We start from the raw sequence: 22,613 nt of genomic DNA, 5'->3' as shown, positions 1-22,613 counted from the left end.
TTGTGAATAAGGCTGTAACGTCTGAATTCTGAGTTCTTTCCGAATGCACTATATATATATGACTCACATGAGGTCAGGTCTGTAGCGGTGGATGAGGGAACACAGGGCCATGCCACTCTTCCAGGACATGGTGAGGTCGGTCACACTGACTTTCCTGTAGCCCTCCGTCTGTCTCTGACACCAGTTCAGCAGCTTGCTTGAGCGAGCGATGGACTCTGGGAAAGGAAAAGCAGTCAGTGACTAGAGGATAATAACATGTTTGGGACCAGGGCTTAGGGTGTTTTAGACCAAACAGTCAGAAGTTTTGCTCTTTGGAGTGTTCATACAGTCATTGAACACTGGTCACTTCAATAATGTTTACATACCGTTTTACCTACTTTATATATGTATATACAGTATTCTAGTCATGGCTCATCCTATATAACTAGTGCTGTGCACAAATTTTCTATTCATATACTATCTTTACACACCATTATATACAGTACCAGTTTGGACACACGTACTCATTCAAAGGTTTTTATAAATGTTTTACTATTTTCTACATTGTAGAATAATAGTGAAGACATTAAAAACTGTGCAATAACACATATGGAATCATGTAGTAAAAAAACAAATAAATATTAAATATATTTTACATTTGAGATTCTTCAAAAAACATTTATTTTTACACTTTTTTGGTTACTACATGATTCCATATGTGTTATTTCATAGTTTTAAATGTCTTCACTATTATTCTACAATGTAGAAAATAGTAAAAATAAAGAAAAAGCCTGGAATGAGCAGGTGTCCAAACTTCCGACTGGTAGTGTACGCATGTATGTATATACAGTTTAAGTCGGAAGTTTAGATACACCTTAGACAAATACATTTATACTCAGTTTTTCACAATTCCTGACATTTAATCCCAGTAAAAATTCCCTGTCTTAGGGCAGTTAGGGACACCACTTTATTTTAAGACTGTGAAATGTCAGAATAATAGTAGAGAGAATGATTTACTTCAGTTTTTATTTCCTTCATCACATTCCCATTGGGTCAGAAGTTTACATGCACTCAATTAGTATTTGGTAGCATTGCCTTTAAATTGTTTAACTTGGGTCAAATGTTTCGGGTAGCCTTCTACAAGCTTCCCACAATAAGTTGGGTGAATTTTGGCCCATTCCTCCTGACAGAGTTGGTGTAACTGAGCCAGGTTTGTAGGCCTCCTTGCTCGCACATGCTTTTTCAGTTCTGCCCACAAATTTTCGAAAGGATTGAGGTCAGGGCTTTGTGATGGCCACTACAATACCTTGACTTTGTTGTCCTTAAGCCATTTTGCCACAACTTTGGAAGTATGCTTGGGGTCATTGTCCGGAGGAAGACCGAGACCGACGGAGGAAGACCCATTTGCGACCAAGCTTTAACTTCCTGACTGATGTCTTGAGATGTTGCTTCAATATATCCACATAGTTTTCCTACCACATGATGCCATCTATTTTGTGAAGTGCACCAGTCCCTCCTGCAGCAAAGCACCCCCACAACATGATGCTGCCACCCCGTGCTTCACGGTTGGGAAGGTGTTCTTCGGCTTGCAAGCCTCCCCCTTTTTCCTCCAAACATAACAATGGTCATTATGGCCAAACAGTTCTATTTTTGTTTCATCAGACCAGAGGACATTTCTCCAAAAAGTACAATCTTTGTCCCCATGTGCAGTTGCAAACCGTAGTCTGGCTTTTTTATGGCGGTTTTGGAGCAGTGGCTTCTGCCTTGCTGAGCGGCCTTTCAGGTTATGTCGATATAGGATTCGTTTTACTGTGGATGTAGATAATTTTGTACCCGTTTCCTCCAGCATCTTCACAAGGTCCTTTGCTGTTGTTCTGAGATTGATTTGTACTTTTCGCACCAAAGTACGTTCATCTCTAGGAGACAGAACGCATCCCCTTCCTGAGCGGTATGACGGCTGCGTGGTCCCATGGTGTTCATACTTGCGTACTATTGTTTGTACAGATGAACATAGTATCTTCAGGCGTTTGGAAATTGCTCCCAAGGATGAACCAGACTTGTGGAGGTCTACAATTCTTTTTCTGAAGTCTTGGCTGATTCCCTTTGATTTTCCCATGATGTCAATCAGAGGCACTGAGTTTGAAGGTAGGCCTTGAAATACATCCACAGGTACACCTCCAATTGACTCAAATGATGTCAATTAGCTTATCAGAAGCTTCTAAAGCCATGACATAATTTTCTGGAATTTTCCAAGCTATTTAAAGGCACAGTCAACTTAGTGTATGTAAACTTCTGACCCACTGGAATTGTGATACAGTGAATTATAAGTGAAATAATCTGTCTGTAAACAATTGTTGGAAAAATTACTTGTGTCATGCACAAAGTAGATGTCCTAACCGACTTGCCAAATTATAGTTTGTTAACAAGAAATTTGTGGGGTGGTTGAAAAACGAGTTTTAATGACTCCAACCTAAGCGTATGCAAACTTCCGACTTCAACTGTATGTATGTATGTATGTATGTATGTATGTATGTATGTATGTATGTATGTATGTATGTATGTATGTATGTATGTATGTATGTATGTATGTATGTATGTATGTATGTATGGTACCAGTCCAAAGTTTGTGCCATTTCACCATCCCATTAATGACCAGGTTAGTGAACACAAAGTAAATCAAATAAAATCAGTCCATCCATCAAGTCAGTTGCTTGTTTCTACAGTTAAGGACTATTATGAAGGAATCGTCAGATGGTCATGCATTTGGACCTCAGTCATTAATGATATTACCTTGGAAATGCTTCTCAAGCAGGTAATGGTCTAGGTTGAAAGCAATTCATTGTTACATTTCGGTGATTGTAATAACGTCCAGGTCCCAAAAACAAGAGACATGAATGACAATTAAATAATATGAACTTAACTAAATAACTGAATACATTTGCTATGAAACATCGTATAGCTTATTCTAAACACTACTTACCATTTCGGGTGAGCTTGGGTGTTGACGAGGTGACTACATTCTCCATTTCGATACGCATTTCACTGTTTGAATCCCCTGTGTCAATGAGGTGTTGTACCTGACAACAACAGAGTGGGGTGGGATTTCACATAAGACATCTTCCATAGGTCATAGCTACTGCCAGGAGTTTTTGCTGAGCATGCATCCGGACTGAAAAAAACTCTGCTTCTTAGTTATGTTTTGAGTTGCTGCCCTCCAGACGGAGGTTAAGGGTCCCACTGTTCAGGAAGAATAGGAACAAGGCAAGTTTCATTCCATCAGCCACCAGACTGCTGAACAGTGGGACATAGGACAGATACAGGCCAAACACACAGTCGGACAGTAAGCCGCAGAGACTTTGAATTTGTAAAAAAGTAGATGTGTGACTTGTGTACTAACTTTCTAGTTTTACATACGGCATGTAATAATATTACATGTGTTGTGTATTTGAAAGTCTTTTTTTTTTTACCTTTATTTAACTAGGCAAGTCAGTTAACTTCTTTGGGAACGTGGGGCATTATTGAGTAGCTTGGATGAATAAGGTGCCCAGAGTAAACTGCCTGCTACTCTGGCCCAGAAGCTAAGACATGCATATTATTAGTAGATTCGGATAGAAAACACTCTGAAGTTTCTAAAACTGTTTGAATGATGTCTGAGTATAACAGAACTCATATCGCAGGCGAAAACCTGAGAAAAATCCAACCAGGAAGTGGGAAATCTGAGGTTTGTGGTTTTTCAAGTGATTGCCGATCCAATATACAGTGTAAATTTGGTCAGATTGCACTTCCTAAGGCTTCCACTAGATGGCAACAGTCTTTAGAACATTGTTTCAGGCTTCTATTGTAAAAGGGGCGCGAATAAGAGCTGTCCGAACCAGTGGTCTGGCTGAAAGCCTTTAGTTTAGTCACGTGCGCGGCCGTGAGCACGAGCTCCGTTCCCTTTCATTTAAAAAGACAAAGGAATTGTCCAGTTGGAATATTATTGAAGATTTATGATAAAAACATCCTAAAGATTGATTCTATACATCGTTTGACAGTTTGACATTACAAACTGTAATGGAACTTTTGGAATAGTGAACTAAACGCGCAAACAAAATGGAGGTATTTGGACATAAAGATTAACTTTATCGAACAAAACGAACATTTATTGTGGAACTGGGATTCCTGGGAGTGCATTCCGATGAAGATCATCAAAGGTAAGTGAATATTTATAACACTATTTCTGACTTTTGTTGACTCCACAACATGGCGGGTATCTGTATGGCTTGTTTTGGTGGCTGAGTGCTGTACTCAGATTATCGCATGGTGTGCTTTCACCGTAAAGCTTTTTTTGAAATCTGACACAGTGGTTGCATTAAGGAGAAGTTTATCTATAATCCTATGCATAACACTTGTATCTTTCATCAAAGTTTATGATGAGTATTTCTGTAAATTGATGTGGCTCTGCAAAATCACCGGATGTTTTGTAGGCAAAAACTGAACATAACGCGCCAATGTAAACTGAGATTTTTGGATATAAATATGAACTTTATCGAACAAAACATAGATGTATTGTGTAACATGAAGTCCTATGAGTGCCATCTGATGAAGATCATCAAAGGTTAGTGATTAATTTTATCTCCATTTCTGCTTTTTGTGACTCCTCTCTTTGGCTGGAAAATGGCTGTATGTTTTTTTGTGACTAGGCACTGACCTAACATAATCGTATGGTATGCTTTCGCCGTAAAGCCTTTTTGAAATCAGACACTGTGGCTGGATTAACAAGAAGTTTATCTTTAAAATGGTGTATAATACTTGTATGTTTGAGGAATTTTAATTATGGGATTTCTGTTGTTTTGAATTTGGCGCCCTGCAATTTCACTGGCTGTTGTCGAGGTGGGACGCTAGCGTCCCACATATTCCAGAGGCTAACCACTAGGCTACCTGCCGAATCCTGACATCACAATGAAATGGACAATAAAGTATATCGTATCGTGTGTGGTGTGGTGTGTGTGTGGGTGTGTGTGTGTGTGTGTGTGTGTGTGGGGGGGGCGCGCATCTCTCTAGTTACTCAGACACTGGGTTTTCATTCACAAGACAATTAGGTAGTCATGACAAAGGTTAGGTAGTCAGTCCTGGCCCTACTCAAACTGGATATCATACACAGAGCATTATGGGTACTGTAGTTCATCATGTTACAATCACACAGTCCTATGATCTCAGTGTATACACTACCTGGTTGGGCCGTAGGAAGTGGAGGCTGATGTTAGGGTAGCGCGTGGTGGGATCCACACTGTAGTGGCTGAAATTTTTACTGATGTTCTCTGGCGTTGTCTGAGGCAGCAGGCGATATATGCTCTCCCTGAAAAAGAGGAGACCATGGTTACTGAATTATAGAAGGCAACAGAACAGAGGATTCAAAACATTCCATTCAGAGCTCCAGAGGCTCTTATTCCATTACAACTACAGGAGGGGCTGACATTGGAGCACTCAGAGATAAAGCACTCGGAGATAACAGTGTGTCGAGGGTGTGTGAGTGTATGAGAGAGAGAGGGATAAAGAGTATGTGTGTGAGAGTGTGAAAGTCTGATGTGCGAGTATAATGTGCGTGTTATGACGTCTGCTCCCTCACCTCTCAGCCAGCACGTCCAGAGGGGTGTTTCCCTGGGCCCAGCTCTTCACCATCCAGCCTGAGTCCATGGCTGCCAGGAAACCCCGGGCTATACCAGTGCCCATGGGCCAGAAGGGCTAGAGAGAGGGACAAATACAGTAACATGGTGAACTCCCAAGTAAGCACACAGAGAATAATAACATCTACTTAAACAATACACCTTTTTAAAAAATATATATATATATTTAAAAACGGTGTATTGTTTAAGTAGATTTTATTATATTATATATATATATATATATATATATATATATACACACACATTTTTGTTAATGTAAAATTGTCTGTATTAAGTAAGCAAACGTCAGTCCACGTCATCCTTGATAACTTGAATCGCTCTCTCGATTCACTGTAATTTCTCCACACACATGCTCACGCTTTACTCCCATTTGTATACACAAGACTAAGACACTACCTTATCCAGAGTGACTGACAGAGTATATCTTCTAAGTCAGACTGAAACACCCTCTGCCCAGTAGCCTTCCTCACCTCCAGTAGACTGTCCCCCACCAGAGACACCAGTAGCTGGCGTCCATTGCGTTGGCGCACGAGTGCCGCATTTTCTGAGGCGTACATGCAGGTGAAGTCGAACATGGCCACGTCGGGCTGTCCGTAGTGGTTGATAGCAAAGTCCAGAGTGGGCAGCTGGTGGTTGGTGGAGAAGTCTGCGGCCTCGCGGGCGTAGGAGAGAAGAGCCTCCTGGTCCACATTAGCCCTAGACAGCAGCATCTCTGTGTCTGCATAATCCTGGAGAAGACGGAGGTTAGATGGCTCAGATGACTGGAGGACTGAGAGACACTGAGGATAAGAGAGTGCATGTAACATGGCCTGTCACGCAGAGAATGGAGCATGACATCCATGCAGTGGTATTTGGAAAAGGAGATATTTTACACAGGAGGTTAGCCTTGACCACCAAAGCAGTTATTTCATTCCAAATCAAGCCAATGTCATTCTGAAGTAATATTGAATTGAATAAATATAGGGCCATTTAAATGTCTTTAATGCCTAACTCCCTGCTACTCTGTGTAGCGAGACGCCTATCGGTCTCCAGAGCGTAGCATCAAAATCAAGGCCTGCTTTAAATGACTGTTTTGAAAGAGGGCAGTGAGAGGTACATTCTTTTCCTTCCCTGGCTAGGCTGGGCCGGCACCGCCAGGCTGACTGACTTCCCTGGCTAGGCTGGGCCGGCACCGCCAGGCTGACTGACTTCCCTGGCTAGGCTGGGCCGGCACCGCAAGGCTGACTGACTTCCCTGGCTAGGCTGGGTCGGCACCGCCAGGCTGACTGACTGGTGAGATGGATGGGTGGGGAGGGGTAGACAGAGGATCTGAGAGGGTGTTGTTCTCTGATTCATGGTGCTGGGTGGAAGTGTGGACCCGACCCAGCACTCTCCTGCCTGTCTGCCTGCCTGCCTGCCAACCTCCCCTTTCCCTGGGGCAGGATGGAGCATTAAAGAGAGACTAGGGAGTGATTTCCATTGCTATAAAAGGACCTCGCTTGGAAGTAAGTCATCTTGTAGAAAAGAGAGTGTGAGCAGCAAGGGGTCTGTCCACCCACACCCCCATTGCAACACACACACACACAGCTCATTAGGGATTATGCAAACTTGGCAGGTGTGGAGACGGGCGACCCCATGTGAAAACAGTGAAGTCTGAAACACAGGACATAGTGTGTCCACTCTCACGTCCTCCCTCAGCCTACAGCCTGGCCCAACTCATCAGGGTCATATTCATTAGTGCACACTTGTAGCAAAACTTTTGCAACTGAAATTGATTAAGTCCATTTTCTTCCCTTTGATGGCTAATGACTATGACCCAGCACAAGACCTACAGGGCCCTGTTCAGCCATTCAACTGTATTGCCCTGATTATGACTGCTGATGAAAACTCAGTAGGTGCTAATTAAAAAATCCAATCCAATTATCAAAAGGGTAACACTTCCCAACTACTTGAATGCCTTGGTAACAATTTTGATTTGCAAAACATTACCAAACACCCCCCCTCCCTCCCCCCCACGGTTTTCATCTCAAAGTGAGATAGAAATGCAGTGGCAACCGTTACTGGAACATGAAAGCTGAACTTCTAAGAGATGTCCTAATGTCCTAAAAGCTTGTGACTGATTTCCTGTGGAAAGTGCCCAGTCTAGTCAAAGGAAACAGCAGTGTCCTGAAGTGAAGTGTTGGGAGTGGGACACAAACTCATTAAATGTGGTTGAGCTGGTGATTTGTTCCTGGCACAGTTTTGGCTTGGTCCTTAGGCAGGGAGCAGGCACACAGAGGGATAAAGTGTGTGTGTGTGTGTGTGTGTGTGTGTGTGTGTGTGTGTGTGTGTGTGTGTGTGTGTGTGTGTGTGTGTGTGTGTGTGTACGAGAGAGATAGCTCCAGATGTGTCTCTCTCCCCCTCTGCGACCGCCCCTTTGATCACTCACATGCAGAATGACTCCCTTCTCCAGCAGGCTCTGCTTCTTGGCAGTCATGACAAAGTAGTGCGTGTCATCCTTGTAGTAGACAATGTTTTCTAGGTCAATTCCTACAGAGTCAATAGAAAGAGAGAGTTCTGTTATTTACTTTTGGAAAAACCAAGGTTGTTTCTATGGCTATAGCTGCTCCTATGGCTGCTCTATTGGTTGTCTTTGTTAGGGGATTGAGGACAACGTCGGCGATTACACGACCCAGGAGACAAAACTAAAGGCCCATATAGACGGGGCTAGCTCAGCGCCAAGCTCTCATGGCATGGGATCAAAATGTTTAATTGAGAAATGGGAACAGATTTCAGCTCCCAATCAAGAAGTGCCTCTTTGTTGACATTTTCCCTAACCCATTGATAAACCATGCAGATAGAAACTGACGGGCTCAGAGATGACGCATGGCAACATAAAACTATTCCTAGGTGATACAATTCATTTATCTACAGTTCCTTCAGAAAGTATTCACACCACTCAGAGGTGACTTTGAAACAGTTAGAGTTTAATGACTGTGATAGGAGAAAACTGAGGATGGATCAACAACATTGTAGTTACTCCACAAAACTAACCTAATTGACAGAGTGAAAAGTAGGTAGCCTATTCCAAAACATGCATCCAGTTTGCAACAATGCACAAATTTTCAAGCATAGTGGTGGCATAGTGGGTATTCTTGTAATCGTTATGGAATGGGGAGTTTCAGGATAAAAAATAAACGGAATGGAACTAAGTACAGTCAAAATCCTAGAGGAAAACCTAGTTTATTCTGCTTTCCACCAGACACTGGGAGATGAATTCACCTTTCAGCAGGACATTAACCTTAAACACAAGGCCAAATATACACTGAGTGTTCAAAATATTATGAATGCTCTTTCCATGACATAGACTGACCAGGTGAATCCAGGTGAAAGCTAGGATCCCTTACTGATGTCACTTGTTAAATCCACTTCAAATCAGTGTAGATGAATGGGAGGAGACTTTTAGACTTGAGACACAGATTGTGTATGTGTGCCATTCAGAGGGTGAATGGGCAAGATAAAATATTTAAGTGGCTTTGAACGGTGTATGGTAGTAGTTGCCAGGCGCACCGGTTTGAGTGTCTCAAGAACTGCAACGCTGCAGGGTTTTTCACGCTCAACAGTTTGTGTGTATCAAGAATGGTCCTCCACCAAAAGGACACCCAGCCAACCTGACAACTATGGGAAGCATTGGAGTCAACATGGACAAGCATCCCTGTGGAATGCTTTCGATACCTTGTAGAGTCCAACTCAATATTAGGAAGGTGTTCTTAAAGGGACATTTCTAAATGTTCAACATCATATTCATCATCTCCAGCACCACCACAAAGTCAACATATGTGAAAATGGCACGTTTCTATGTTTGTAGTAAAAAATATAGAAAATAAGTGTTTCCAATGACATCATCAACCAGTTAGTAGACAATTTGTAGGCAATGCCTACTCATAATGGTTAAACATCACACGATGCACACTGATGATGTAATTGGAAACACGGTCTTATTTTACTACAAAACATAGAAATGCGCAATGTTGAAATGTGTGCTGGAGATGATGAATATGAAGTTGAACATGTTTCTTTCATGTTTTGAACACTCAGTGTTCACTGGAGTTGCTTACAAAGAAGACAGTAAATGTTCCTGAGTGGATGAGTTGCAGTTTTGACTAAAATCTGTTTGAGAATCTATGGCAAGACTTGAAAATGGTTGTCTAGCGATGATTAACATGTCTGGGCTAGGGGGCAGTATTTTCACGGCCGGATAAAAAACGTATCCGATTTAAACTGGTTACTACTCTTTCCCAGAAACGAGAATATGCATATTATTAGTAGATTTGGATAGAACACTCTGAAGTTTCTAAAACTGTTTGAATGGTGTCTGTGAGTATAACAGAACTCATATGGCAGGCAAAAACCTGCGAAAATTCCATGCAGGAATTTGCCTGTCTGAGAAATTGTAGTTCTTCTTTCTAGTCCCTTTCGAAACGACAGTATCTCTGGGGTTACGTTGCACTTTCTAAGGCTTCCATTGGCTCTCTAAAGCCTTCAGAAAGCGGATTGAGGCGTCTCCTGTCTCTGGGCAGAGTATGGTAGCTCAGTTTGTCAGTGGTCTGCCTAGTGAGAAAGAGATTGGAGATGCGCGGTCCCGCAACCATGCTGTTTTTTCTTTCCCTCTTTCAATGAATACACTATTGTCTGGTTGGAATATTATCGCTATTTTACGAGAAAAATACCATAAAAATTGATTTTAAACAGCGTTTGACATGCTTCTAAGTACGGTAAAGGAACATTTAGAATTTTTTTGTCTCGAAATGCGCTCGCGCGTTACCCTTTGGATAGTGACCTGAACGCACAAACAAAACGGAGGTATTTGGACATAACTATGGAATATTTGGAACAAAAACAACATTTCTTGTGGAAGTAGCAGTCCTGGGAGTGCATTCTGATGAAGATCAGCAAAGGTAATTCCATTTTTCTAATAGTAATTCTGAGTTTAGTGAGCCCCGAAGTTGACGGGTGTCACAATAGCTAGCCGTGATGGCTGAGCTATGTACTCAGAATATTGCAAAATGTGCTTTCGCCGAAAAGCTATTTTAAAATCTGACATAGCGATTGCATAAAGGAGTTCTGTATCTATAATTCTTAAAATAATTGTTATGTATTTTGTCAACGTTTATGGTGAGTAATTTAGTAAATTCACCGGAGGTTTTGGGTGGGAATGCTAGTTCTGAACATCACATGCCAATGTAAAAAGCTGTTTTTGGATATAAATATGAACTTGATTGAACAAAACATGCATGTATTGTATAACATAATGTCCTAGGAGTATCATCTGATGAAGATCAAAGGTTAGTGCTTCATTTAGCTGTGTTTTGGGTTTATGTGAAATATATGCTTGCTTGGAAAATGGCTGTGTGATTATTTGTGGCTATGTACTCTCCTAACATAAACTAATGTTTTGCTTTCGCTGTAAAGCCTTTTTGAAATCGGACAATGTGGTTAGATTAACGAGAGTCTTGTCTTTAAAATGGTGTAAAATAGTCGTATGTTTGAAAAATTGAAATTATTGCATTTTTGAGGTTTTCTATTTCGTGCCACGCTCTTCCACTGGCTGTTGAATAGAGTGGGACGGTGACGTGCCACCTAGCCCAGAGAGGTTAACAACCAAATTTGACAGAGCTTGAATAATTTTGAAAATAATAAAATGGGCAAATATTGTACAATCCAGGTGTGGAAAGCTCTTAGAGACTTACCCAGAAAGACTCTGTAATCGCTGCCAAATGTGATTCTAACATGCATCTACTCAGGTGTGTTAATACTTATGTAAAGTAGATTGCTAATTTATTGAAAATGAAATACAGCTAACATTTCGAAAAACATGTTTTCACTTTGTCATTATGGGGCATTGTGTGTAGATGGGTGAGAAAAAACATATTTAATCCAATTTGAATTCAGGCTATAACAACATGTGGAACAAGTCAAGGGGTCTGAATACTTTCTGAAGGCACTGTATGTGCTCATCAGCTATTACATTTTTTTGTGTATCACCTAAATCTATAACAATGTGTAAAATTTTACTAAAAGCCTAGAATTATAATGCTTTATAACTTGTTATAAGCACCTATGAGCCTTTATAACATCTTATAACGAGGATTATTACATGTTATCTCTCCCTATGGCAAAATGACTGACCCGTGGCTTCCCGGAGGTCCTGGAAGAACTTCTGGTTGAAGATGAAGGCCACTCCACTGATCTCCTCCACCTTGGCCTCGGCCGTGGTGTTCCTGTTGATAAAGTTGGCCGTGATGGCGATGGCCAACTTGCCTCGGAACTCCTTCCTCCTGAACCCTGTTTGGAGGAGAGGAAGGAGACAGGATGTAAAATGTTAGACTCCGGTCAGTGTCATTATGTAGACAGTGAATGTCAGCGTTCTTTGTTAGGTTCAGAAATGAAGAGAACATTTCCTTGTATTACACACTACTCACATGTTTGTAAAAGAGAAAAGGAGAAATGAAGGTGGCGCTTGTTAGGCTTTGATGCACACTGTCATTGACTAACTATCAATGTAACTGCAAGACTTTTTAATAATCTCATGTAAGGTTGCAGGCTGAGTACGGACACTGTATGAAGTGACTACTGGCTAGCCCTGAGGGAAACTGCTTCCCCTCCCCTCTAGAGAGAATCTCTAAAGTGGTTTCAGCAGGCACCAGCAGCAGCAGAGGAGAGGGGTCAGAGCAGTCCACACACTACAGGGCTCCCAGTGCTGCTGAGGGATGTTAGCTCATACAGGAAACAGACAGCCAATTCACAGGTTCCTGCTCCGCTCCAGTGAGAGGCCATGGAGGATTGCTCTCTGAAAACGGATGGAATGAGGGAGGGCCGGGGAGACTCACATCACATGTGCACAACATGAGGCAGGAAAAGAGGGAGTGAGAGACGAGAAGAGAGGTTTGGACCCGTAAACCAACCACAGGTGTGTTCTTGAGGGCTACAGTTCTCATGGTGTTTTACACAACTAATTTTGAACCATGCGTTTTTTTGTTGCTTTTTACCTGCCAGCGTGTTTCTTCTTCCGTCTGCCCCAATGATGACGTCAAACTCTAACTCGTTGACTGGGTGTGTCCTGGGGTGGACCTCAGCCCTCCACCCTATCCCTGCAAAAACAAGCAAGACAAGACATGTAATGTTGTATTATTTAGCATATGATTTTACTTTTTCCTTCACTGACAACCATGTGGGATGAGAGAGAGCTCTCTGTTAGAACTGTGGCATACAGTAACAGTACAGTAACACATGGCCCTTCCTTGTTCCCATACATTTTTGGATGAAGAGCAGTCACGTCATATGACATGGGTCTTAATGCAGTCATGTGACAGGGGTCTATAGAGCAGTCACTTCACAAGGGTCTTACTCTCGTTCTCCTGGTCCTCGGGGGGCTCGATGAGACCCTTGAACTCCACATTGACATGGATCTCGATGCCCAGGAGCAGGGCCACCTTCAGCAGCATCAGTTGGAGCTGGCGGATACCTGCACAGAGAGTCAAACAGATTAGAGGAGAACATTTAGTAGCTTCAACAACTGAAAAGACCGCAATGTTACAGCTGATCTATGGTCCTGGAAAGCACCAGAAGTCTTCTCCTCATAGATGATAATGCTGTACACAGTAAAACATGAAATCATTTTCTAAAAGACAGAGAGTAGGAAATGGGAGTAGGATAGTCTTATCCACTCACTGATATGGTCGATGGCTCCGGCGCAGAACTTTCCGTGGAATTTCTTTGCCCCGAGGCCCCTGAGGTCCTGGATGGAGAAGGGCCACAGGTGGAGCACATTGTTCCTGGAGAAAGCATCTCTCTTCTCCAGCAGCACCACCTTGGCCCCCAGGAAGCCCAGCTCGATGGCCGTCCGCAGGCCACATGGTCCCGCCCCGATGATCAGACACTAAGGACGGGGAAAATGTAGCATATACAGTACTAGAGCTGGCTGATATTAAGATATTATCGAATACTGGCGATATCGATTATCGCAAAATATTACAATATTCAACAAGGGCAAATAGACAATATTACAATGTGAATATGGGCCCAACCCAATTATATACAGAACAATTATCTCAGGTACTTTGAACAAGGATATGAGACAGAAAAAAAGTCACATACCTTGGAGTTGGCACATGCTCGTCCCTTCTTGTACTCCTTCTGGCCAGCCCGCTTGTCTAGCTTAACCCAGAGTGCCTTTGCCTTCCAGTAGTTGAGCCTGGACTTGAGCTTGTGGTAGAAGATCCGGTACTCACAGGGCTTGAGATCCAGATGGTCACAGAGCTCCTGGAAGGCTTTGAGCGTGCCCTTACAGGTGGAGGCCTGGGTAAAGCGGTCAAACATTACGTGGGCAGGGTTCACCCGCTCCCCTGTGGTGGTGAAGCCTCCAGGATCCCCCATGGTCCCCATGGACCTGCAACCCTCTCAGGGGCCTCTGGTCAGGCCCCAGCCCCTGGCTCTAGCACGCACTCCGCTCTGGTGAGGCCTTTAGCTCCCTGTCTCAAGCATCTTCGTTCTGTCAGGGAGCGAGAAGACAAGCACAATTATTACTGAGTTAGGAGAATGTCTGCATATTTCACAAGGTCATCAAGACCCATTACTGAGGCTGATTTGGAATTTCCTTTTTTTTCCTTTTCACTAGGCAAGTCAGTTAAGAACAAATTCTTATTTACAATGATGGGCTACACCGGCCAAACTAGGGCCAATTCTGTGCCACCCTATGGAACTCCCAATCACGGCCGGTTGTGATACAGCCTGGAATCGAACGAGGCTGTCTGTAGTGACGCCTTAAGCGTCTTAAATGATCTTCAATAGGAACTTGCTGGACATACCACAGGTGACAGTGTAGACTCTCTCCTTTATGCTGTTCTATTAATAGTCTATCAAGGAGTGATCCAGCAGGATCTAATGGGATATCATGTTCCATTCCTGCGGGATTCCTGCAGGATATCAAGTCCACTGCATAATAAACAGGGTATGAAAGATTGGCCTAATCAGCTATAAATGCCAGAACATCAACAGCAACAAAATATCCATAGGCTGATTGTACATGAGAATTTGAATTACTACAATCAAGCTGTTCAGCCTTTGACTGACCCTTCCTTGCCCTTCCTCTCATCACAAGCATCGGCTGTGACTGCTTGCCATTATGTTGGTGAAATCCCTCTGTGATCAATTACAAGACAGCCTCTTTTACATAAATGCAATGCTTGTAAGGGAGGTAGCCTACCTAGCTAGCCAACCAAAGAGTGGTCTTTGTTGCAGTGCCAGTGTTTCCTGACTGTTTTTAGCTGACTGTGTTTGCTGATTGGCGAGGGCTTCTGTGGCCACAGGACCTTAACCCTGTTATCTAGGAATGAGGCCACTGCCACCGGAGACAGGAAGTCCACTGAACACACAGGCCAAACAGGAAAAGCAACAGGGGCACCAGTGAGCATGGAACGCCGCTCTCAGTGGTACAGGATTTCAGACTCTGGACACAGGAAGTCTTTCCTTCTGTCATCCCAAAACATTTAAAAAAAATGTTTTCAAATCCCATTCATTCAGCTTGTGGTGGTTTAATGGCACCAACAGTAGGCACCAGGCAATGTCTCTTGTTTATGAATGTTCACTTTCCTCTGTTCTGTTCACCTGCTAAAACATGCAGTGTGGTTTTAAAATGGTCTTGTTCTAGCCCCTTCAACGCAGGGGAGAGTTCCCTCACACATGTTGGTGTCTATAAATCAGCTGTCAGGTCTGGAATGCCTCTGTCTACTCTCTTCAAGACTGGATTAAAGTGCAGACTGTGCCCTTTAAAAACAGCCATAAGCCATATTTTACTAGTTCAATGCAGTGCACAGACATGCTAAAAAAAGGAAGAGAAAGCATGAGCAATGCAAACTGGTCAGCAGTGAATGAAAGGCAACAGCTCTGTACTCTACATGGTTTGATCCAACCATTTTTCTGAGCAATTGATGAGTTGATTGGTTTCAGATTTCCCCCAATTTTTTCAGGTTTTCACTCTCAGAATCACAGTTTTTTCATAGAAAAACACAATTGGATGTTCTAAGTAGGCTACACAACAATGCTATCTAGGATTTTATTTTTTTAAATGTACCTACCCTTTAATTCAAGTGCACATTCACCTAGCACTGTTGTTTGGTTAGCTGTGTTTCTGAAGTGCACATGTGATGGAGTTTGCAAAACAAATTCCCACTGGATTAATGCAAATAATCCTGATATGATTCTGCCTGGTATGCTAGGACAGCAGAGTCCCTGCCCATCTTCCGAAAACACCCGAAACCCTACCTCTTCAAAGAGAAGCCCACGGCTGTTCTATTCATTCTATTTCTATGGCAGAACATGTAGTCAGGAGCGTACATGTTACTATTCAAAACGGTTAATACGGTGACCGCAGGCATTTGGCTAGCCAATTACAGTCATCCAAAATTCCATGACCATCACAGCCCTAGTGATGGCAACAATTTAGCAGCAGCGGTGTGCCACAGCTAAATTAATACAGGGGGAAACAGTGCTGACCTAGGACCTGTTAGTGTCAGACAAGACTAGATTGTGAGGCAGGTACATGGGCTCCAAATCGCTGTTTCGCACCTTGCCAACTCCTCATCGCTGTCAAAACAACTAGGCTCTGGATTTGGCTCTCCCTCCCAGCTCTGGAAGTGCAGCACCAGCAGAGGTGGCCTCTCCACATTCGCCCCCTTATCCCTTTCCTCGACACCACCTCCATGCTTCTGCTCTCCCTAAATACCTCAAAGGGCTCCTTGAGAAGGCTTTCTGCACCTGTGGGTTCAGTCTGTGTGGGTTCACCTGATGATGTACACTAGCCACCCGCATAGGTGGACTGGTTCAGTTCTTCCCTGTAACTTGGATAACCTCTGAAATATACCAGCAGCAGACTAGAACTATATAGTAGAACTATGAACAAGAAAGTATCTATTTCTGGGATTCTCGGTTCATACAAGGTGTACGTTTCCTCAAACTGAATGTAGTGGAACTTCAAAAACACCTCTGAAGTTAGTCCTCAAGGTCCATAAATAAATGTGTGTGCCCTGACTGCCCTCTATGGGAGATTCTCGGCTGAAAACAGGGGTCAGAATAAGACTTTAAACAGCACGAGAGGGGAGAGGAGAACAGTCCCACTACTGGAACACTGAGGTCAAGAAGAACCAGAAAAGCAGAGTAAACATTTCCCAGATTCCAGTGCACAAAGTATCTTGGTCTCCTTGTTTTCTCTGGCAGGACAATATCACCCTTTTGAGACTGGCTGAAATTGAGCCGAGCCTGAAAGTTAACTTTAGAAGCGCTCACTGTGGTAATTCCCACACTGACTCACTGGGACCGAAGGATTTACTCTCAAGGTCCTGGAAACCCAAACCGCGAGGCTCTAGTCTGGAGGAGGACACATCATGCGAGATCAGAGGAGGAGCAAGGAGCACTCCCCCAGAATCACAGCCCCGTGGCACACTTCACCTCACTACAACCCAGAAATGACTCAAGTTTGGGCGGGGTGGGGGGGTTGGCCGGGTGATTCAAGCCAGACAGTCAACACAGGATGTGCCATGTCACCGGTGTGCAAGTATGCTACAGTGTGCTTCCAGAGAAGACTATAATTAGATGGGCTAGAGCAATGTGGATACTCATATTATCCACGCCACAGGAAATGCTATGCAGGCATCTCTGTTACATAGAGTAGGTATAAATAAAACTCAGCACATTAAGAACTAGCCTATCACATTTCAGTGGCGGGAACTTTTACGGCACCATTTACGAATGGGAGAAGGGCATTGACATGAACAAATCATGGACATTATAGAAATAGCTAAGTGACATCTAGAGTGAGAAAGGGTGGGATGGGAGAAACAGGAATGGCCACTCAATGCAAACAATTCAAGCTTTTCCAAAGATGAAGCCTGTGAATCAAGATGTTTATTGTGTAGGCCTATTCAGGTGTCCTTAAATCAGACCCCCAGCACAGTGTTTCTATGGGTAAGAAACAAATGAAATACAAAGCAGCAGCAAAATATAATTTGCATCATTCTCTGCTTCACAAAGCAAATATGTTGTGGCATCTGGACACATGGCAGGCTTTCACATGTACACATAGTATACACACACACACACACACACACACACACACACACACACACACACACACACACACGTTAGCTCAGACACACACACAAATTTAAAGGGTACACACAAGCGCAAACACTCACAGACAAACACACACACAATCAAGCAAACGAACACATTCATATGAGGTTGGATTACATCACTCTGGTTAGCAAATAAAGCGGATTACATGTTTGAATGGACATTTGCTGTCCATTGGTTGTTTGACATTTAACCTTTATTTAACTAGGCAAGTCAGTTAAGAACAAATTCTTATTTACATATGACGGCCTACACTGGCCAAATCCTAAGAACGCAGGGTCAATTGTGTGTGCCGCCCTATGGGACTCCCAATCACGGACGGTTGTGATACAGCCTGGAATCGAACCAGGGTCTGTAGTGATGCCTCTAACACTGAGATGCAGTGCCTTAAACCACTGCGCCACTCGGGAGCCAAAACATGGAGTCGACTTTAGACATTCATTCATGACATATATTCTGTCGGTTCAGAGAGGATCTTGGAGAGATGGTCTGAGGTCCCAGACACAATAAAACAGACAAAGTGCCCATGCTTCAACCTAAGACTAAAGTGTTCATTCTCCACAGCAGATGATCAAAGCCTTTAGACTGAGAAAGGAGCAAAGAAACCCTCAATCATCCAATGTCTCCCTCCTCCTTTACCTTTTCCAGATTCTGCTTCCCTTTGTCATTCCCTTCTCTCCTCTCTTTTTCTTTGTTCCACAAGAAGCGTTCTCCGGGTGAACTCCGTGACGGGAGTCTCCAGAGACTGTTCGAGAAAGGGCTCCCCATGCTCCAGACACTCTGCTGTCTGAACTAAAACACAGCATGATGACGGCATGATGTCATACCCTCCACAGAGCAGTCAGGTGGTGTAGATGAAGTGAACACCACTCCTGGGGGACCAGAGGGACCTGGGTAATCACAGTGGTACAGCTAGTGTGTCATCACACATCACACTAGGCTGTTTAAGGTAGAGTAGTCTCAGTGACAGACGAATAGCTAGTCAGTGCATGCAAAATGTGGTTCTAGAGAGACTGGGAACTGAAGCAAAATTGGACAAAGAAGGGATAAACTAGGACAGTCAGAACACAAAACATGTTTCATTCTTGCTCACATTAGGCCTGTGACTGTCCTTTTCTGAGCAAAAAAAAAAGTTTTTATTTCCATTGTTGGACATAAAAGACGAACTAATTATTTTTTTAAGAAGCAGGAAATCAACTCCAAGTGATTTTAATGTAAGAAATCTGTTCCCAAGTATTCCCACGCATAATAGAGACACACTTGATCATATACAAAACATAAGCAAGGTTTGAAAGGATTATGTTTTAGTCAAATATATCTGTTAGGGATTCTTGCAGTCAATTTGCAGTCTACAAATTATTTGTAATCATGTTCCTGCCCACCGACCATCCGCTCAACAACAAAAAATGTCATATATATATATATATATTTTAAAAATCGGCCCACGGCTGAATCTAGTTGATGATCCCTGATATACAGGGTCAATTCCAATACCATATTTACAATGTGCAGGGATACTGGAGTGATGGAGGCAGACATGTAAAGGGGTAAGGTGACTAGGCTACAGGTGATAAGATAAACAGAGTTGCAGCCGATAATATGTGTTATGCAGTTATGGGGCACATACAGACTATGGACCTGGACATACAGTACCATACTACCTACGTTCTATATCATTCTTTGCACAAGTCGCTTTTACTGGACCTTTACTGGGCTTTCAAAAGGGAAACCCAGGAGTGAGCAGTGATGCCAGCCTACCAGATGAGCTAAATGCCTTTTATGCTTGCTTTGAGGCAAGCAACACTGAAGCATGCATGAGAGCACCAGCTGTTCCAGACGACTGTGTGATCCCGCTCTCCGTAGCCGATGTGAGCAAGGTCAACATTCACAAAGCCGCAGGGCCAGATGGATTACCAGGACGTATACTCAAAGCATGCGCCGACCAACTGGCAAGTGGCTTCACTGACATTTTCAACCTCTCCCTGGCCGAGTCCGTAATACCTACATTTTCAGACCACCATAGTCCCTGTGCCCAAAAAAGCGAAGGTAACCTGCCTAAATGATTACCGCCCCATAGCACTCACATCGGTAGCCATGAACTGCTTTGAAAGGCTGGTCATGGCTAACACCATTATCCCAGAAACCCTAGACCCACTCCAATCCACATACCACCCCAACAGATCCACAGATGACAATCTCTATTGCACTCCACACTGCCCTTTCACACCCGGACAAAAGGAACACCTATGTGAGAATGATATTCAAATCAAATGTTATTAGTCACATGCGCCGAATACAACAGGTTATGCTTACTTACGAGCCCCTAACCAACAACACAGCTTTAGAAATACGGATAAGAATAAAAGTAACAAGTAATTTAAGAGCAGCAGTAAAATAACAATAGCGAGACTATATAAAGGGGGGTACCGGTACAGAGTCAATGTGCGGGGACACCGGTAAGTTGAGGTAATATGTACATCAAGGTAGAGTTATTAAAGTGACTATGCATAGATGGTAACAACAGAGAGTAGCAGCTGTGTAAAAGAGGCGGGGCAATGCAAATAGTCTGGGTAGCCATTTGATTAGATGTTTAGGAGTCTTATTGCTTGGGGATAGAAGCCTCTTGGACCTAGACTTGGCGCTCCGGTACCACATGCCGTGCGGTAGCAGAGAGAACAGTCTATGACTAGGGTGGCTGGAATCTGACAATTTTTAGGGCCTTCCTCTAACACCGCCTGGTACAGAGGTCCTGGATGGCAGGAAGCTTGGCCCCGGTGAAGTACGTGGCCGTTCGCACTACCCTCTGTAGTGCCTTGCAGTCGGAGGCTGAGCAGTTGACATTCCAGGCAGTGATGCAACCAGTCAGGATGCTCTCGATGGTGCAGCTGTAGAACCTTTTGAGGATCTGAGGACCCATACCAAATCTTGTCAGTCTCCTGGGGGGGGGGGGGGGGGGGAATTGGTTTTGTCGTGCCCTTTTAATTCCTGCCAATTTAATTAGACATGTGATATCTTCTGAATTGGAAAGCAATTGTTCATTAAATTCATCCCAACCTGGACTATGGATTTGTTAGGGAACTCAGTCACTGACAAACGGGAAAAAAATGAATTAGCCTACAGTAGTAACTCCAAATCTCTTAACTACTCATGTGGAATATTTAGCAGCAACAAAGGATTACTCTTAACACATTTCTATTAGTAACAGGAGCCGTGTAATTTGATTGTGTGGCCGGTGTGTGTGTTTGCTTTGCGGTGTTATGCCTCCACGTGCTCGATTACAGGTTCCTGCCAGGCCAGTCAGTCACCCTCTCAAATCTCAGCTCAGACACCACATCCCTCCTAGCTTCTAACATGTCTTGTTGGTAGTGGGTTGTGAGTATGTCATAAATTCACTTGGTTACATGGTTCCAGGGATATTTGACTATCTTTCAAAGCATTTGCATACTTTACTGCAATAGTAGGGTGTGTGGTGGCGTATCTCCAGGTACTCATTAGATTAGATGCCTAAAAAGCCCAAATCTGAAACCTGGACGCAAACAGAGCCGTACAGCGAGTAGTTTCCTAGTTTCCAAGGCTTAGTCATGTCAACTGTGGAATGGTGGAGCCGTAGAGAAGGAGGCCTCAGACCAGGAACATGTTTGCTTTTCATCATCTGTAATCCTTTTGTTTGAGAAAGAGTCAATATTACAACACAGACTCTCTCTGTTGGTTTCCATTGTGAAATATCTCACTTGCCATTCAGAGAGGATTCAAGTTTCCCGTGACCATGTTCATGATACAAAACAAACACAATGTTAAAAGGATCCCTGGAGGCTTTACCTCCCTCTCGCCACTTAGGCTAAGACGTACGATTGATAGGTTAGAGGTCCACACGTGAACAGTAGCTAGGCTATATCCCACAGTATTATGACATATCTGCATAACACAGAGCAGCTAGTCTAAACTCCATTGGCTTTCATAGTGGTCATGCATGGGAACCTACAGCTCAGCAAATAGCCAGAATTCCAGGCCGCTTGGCTGGGCGCTAAAGATAACCGCAAATGGCGCAGTAAATCATACAATCTTAAGAATGAGGAGTGAACTGCACTGTAACATTTCATGCATTTTAGGGTGAACTGCAAGATTATTGGATGTCAAAATCCTTGCAGAATTTGTGGTTATGACCTTCCAGAGCCAAATGTGTTGTCTCCTGCCACGAAGAGGGATTTTCTAAGTAAGCGATCTTAAAAAGCAGCAGTTGATGAAATACCTCTTGGTTGCAAAATTGTTGGAGAATAAATAAATAAATGCAGTCAACTCACAGTAATGTTACAATGAGCCATGGAAAGGTCAATGGACTTTTCAGTAGGTCCCAAATATGAACAAATGTCTTGCATTACAAACATTGGCAAAAGGACAATGTAAGTCTATTGGGGCTATCAAGCTGACAATGTTATTCTCATTCAAAAGTGATATTGCAACGATGGTAATTCCATGACAACAGGGTCATGATCAGTAATGTAGTGACTAGCAATTTACTGCTCAGGCTTCCGACATGTCTGTCCCGTCCCACACACAGTCCCAGAGCACAGCAGAGACATAATCCTGCAGCCTACAGTTCACACACACACACCACACACACACACACACACGTTTTAATCCCGCTGCGTGGGTGGACTTATGAGCAGCTCAGAGGGTAGAAAACCAGTGGACCTATGGTCCATCATGGAAGGACCAGAGAGACCGAGAGAGGCAGGCCCCACCAGCCCTCTGCCCCCAGGGCCCTGGATCTCTGGGCCTGTGACCAGGGCAGCTTTGACTTGTTGGACCCCACCATGACCT

The 22,613-nt window shown here is 43.4% G+C and overlaps 1 protein-coding gene across 20 annotated transcripts in view; it reads right to left on the bottom strand.

Moving 5' to 3' along the window:
- The window catches only part of LOC106561386 (protein-methionine sulfoxide oxidase mical3a), a 159,862-nt gene that overhangs the window by 70,877 nt on the left and 66,372 nt on the right, over positions 1-22,613 (bottom strand). For all 20 annotated transcript variants that reach the window (XM_045688313.2, XM_045688314.2, XM_045688318.2 and 17 more), the window contains 11 exons: positions 13,761-14,154; positions 13,335-13,542; positions 13,012-13,128; positions 12,653-12,754; positions 11,793-11,948; positions 8,053-8,153; positions 6,116-6,373; positions 5,588-5,703; positions 5,191-5,317; positions 2,960-3,056; positions 68-215 (listed from right to left, as the gene is read on the bottom strand). In XM_045688313.2, coding sequence (XP_045544269.1) covers positions 68-215; positions 2,960-3,056; positions 5,191-5,317; positions 5,588-5,703; positions 6,116-6,373; positions 8,053-8,153; positions 11,793-11,948; positions 12,653-12,754; positions 13,012-13,128; positions 13,335-13,542; positions 13,761-14,048 — 1,718 coding nt within the window. In that variant the 5' untranslated portion in view covers positions 14,049-14,154. The remainder of the gene's footprint in view (positions 1-67; positions 216-2,959; positions 3,057-5,190; positions 5,318-5,587; positions 5,704-6,115; positions 6,374-8,052; positions 8,154-11,792; positions 11,949-12,652; positions 12,755-13,011; positions 13,129-13,334; positions 13,543-13,760; positions 14,155-22,613) is intronic.

This window comes from Salmo salar, chromosome 10 (genome assembly GCF_965601325.2).
Source record: "Salmo salar chromosome 10, fSalSal1, whole genome shotgun sequence".
Classification (NCBI taxonomy): domain Eukaryota; kingdom Metazoa; phylum Chordata; class Actinopteri; order Salmoniformes; family Salmonidae; genus Salmo; species Salmo salar.
The sequence above is the reverse complement of the archived record's forward strand: the minus strand, read 5'-3'. Positions and strand labels throughout refer to the sequence as shown.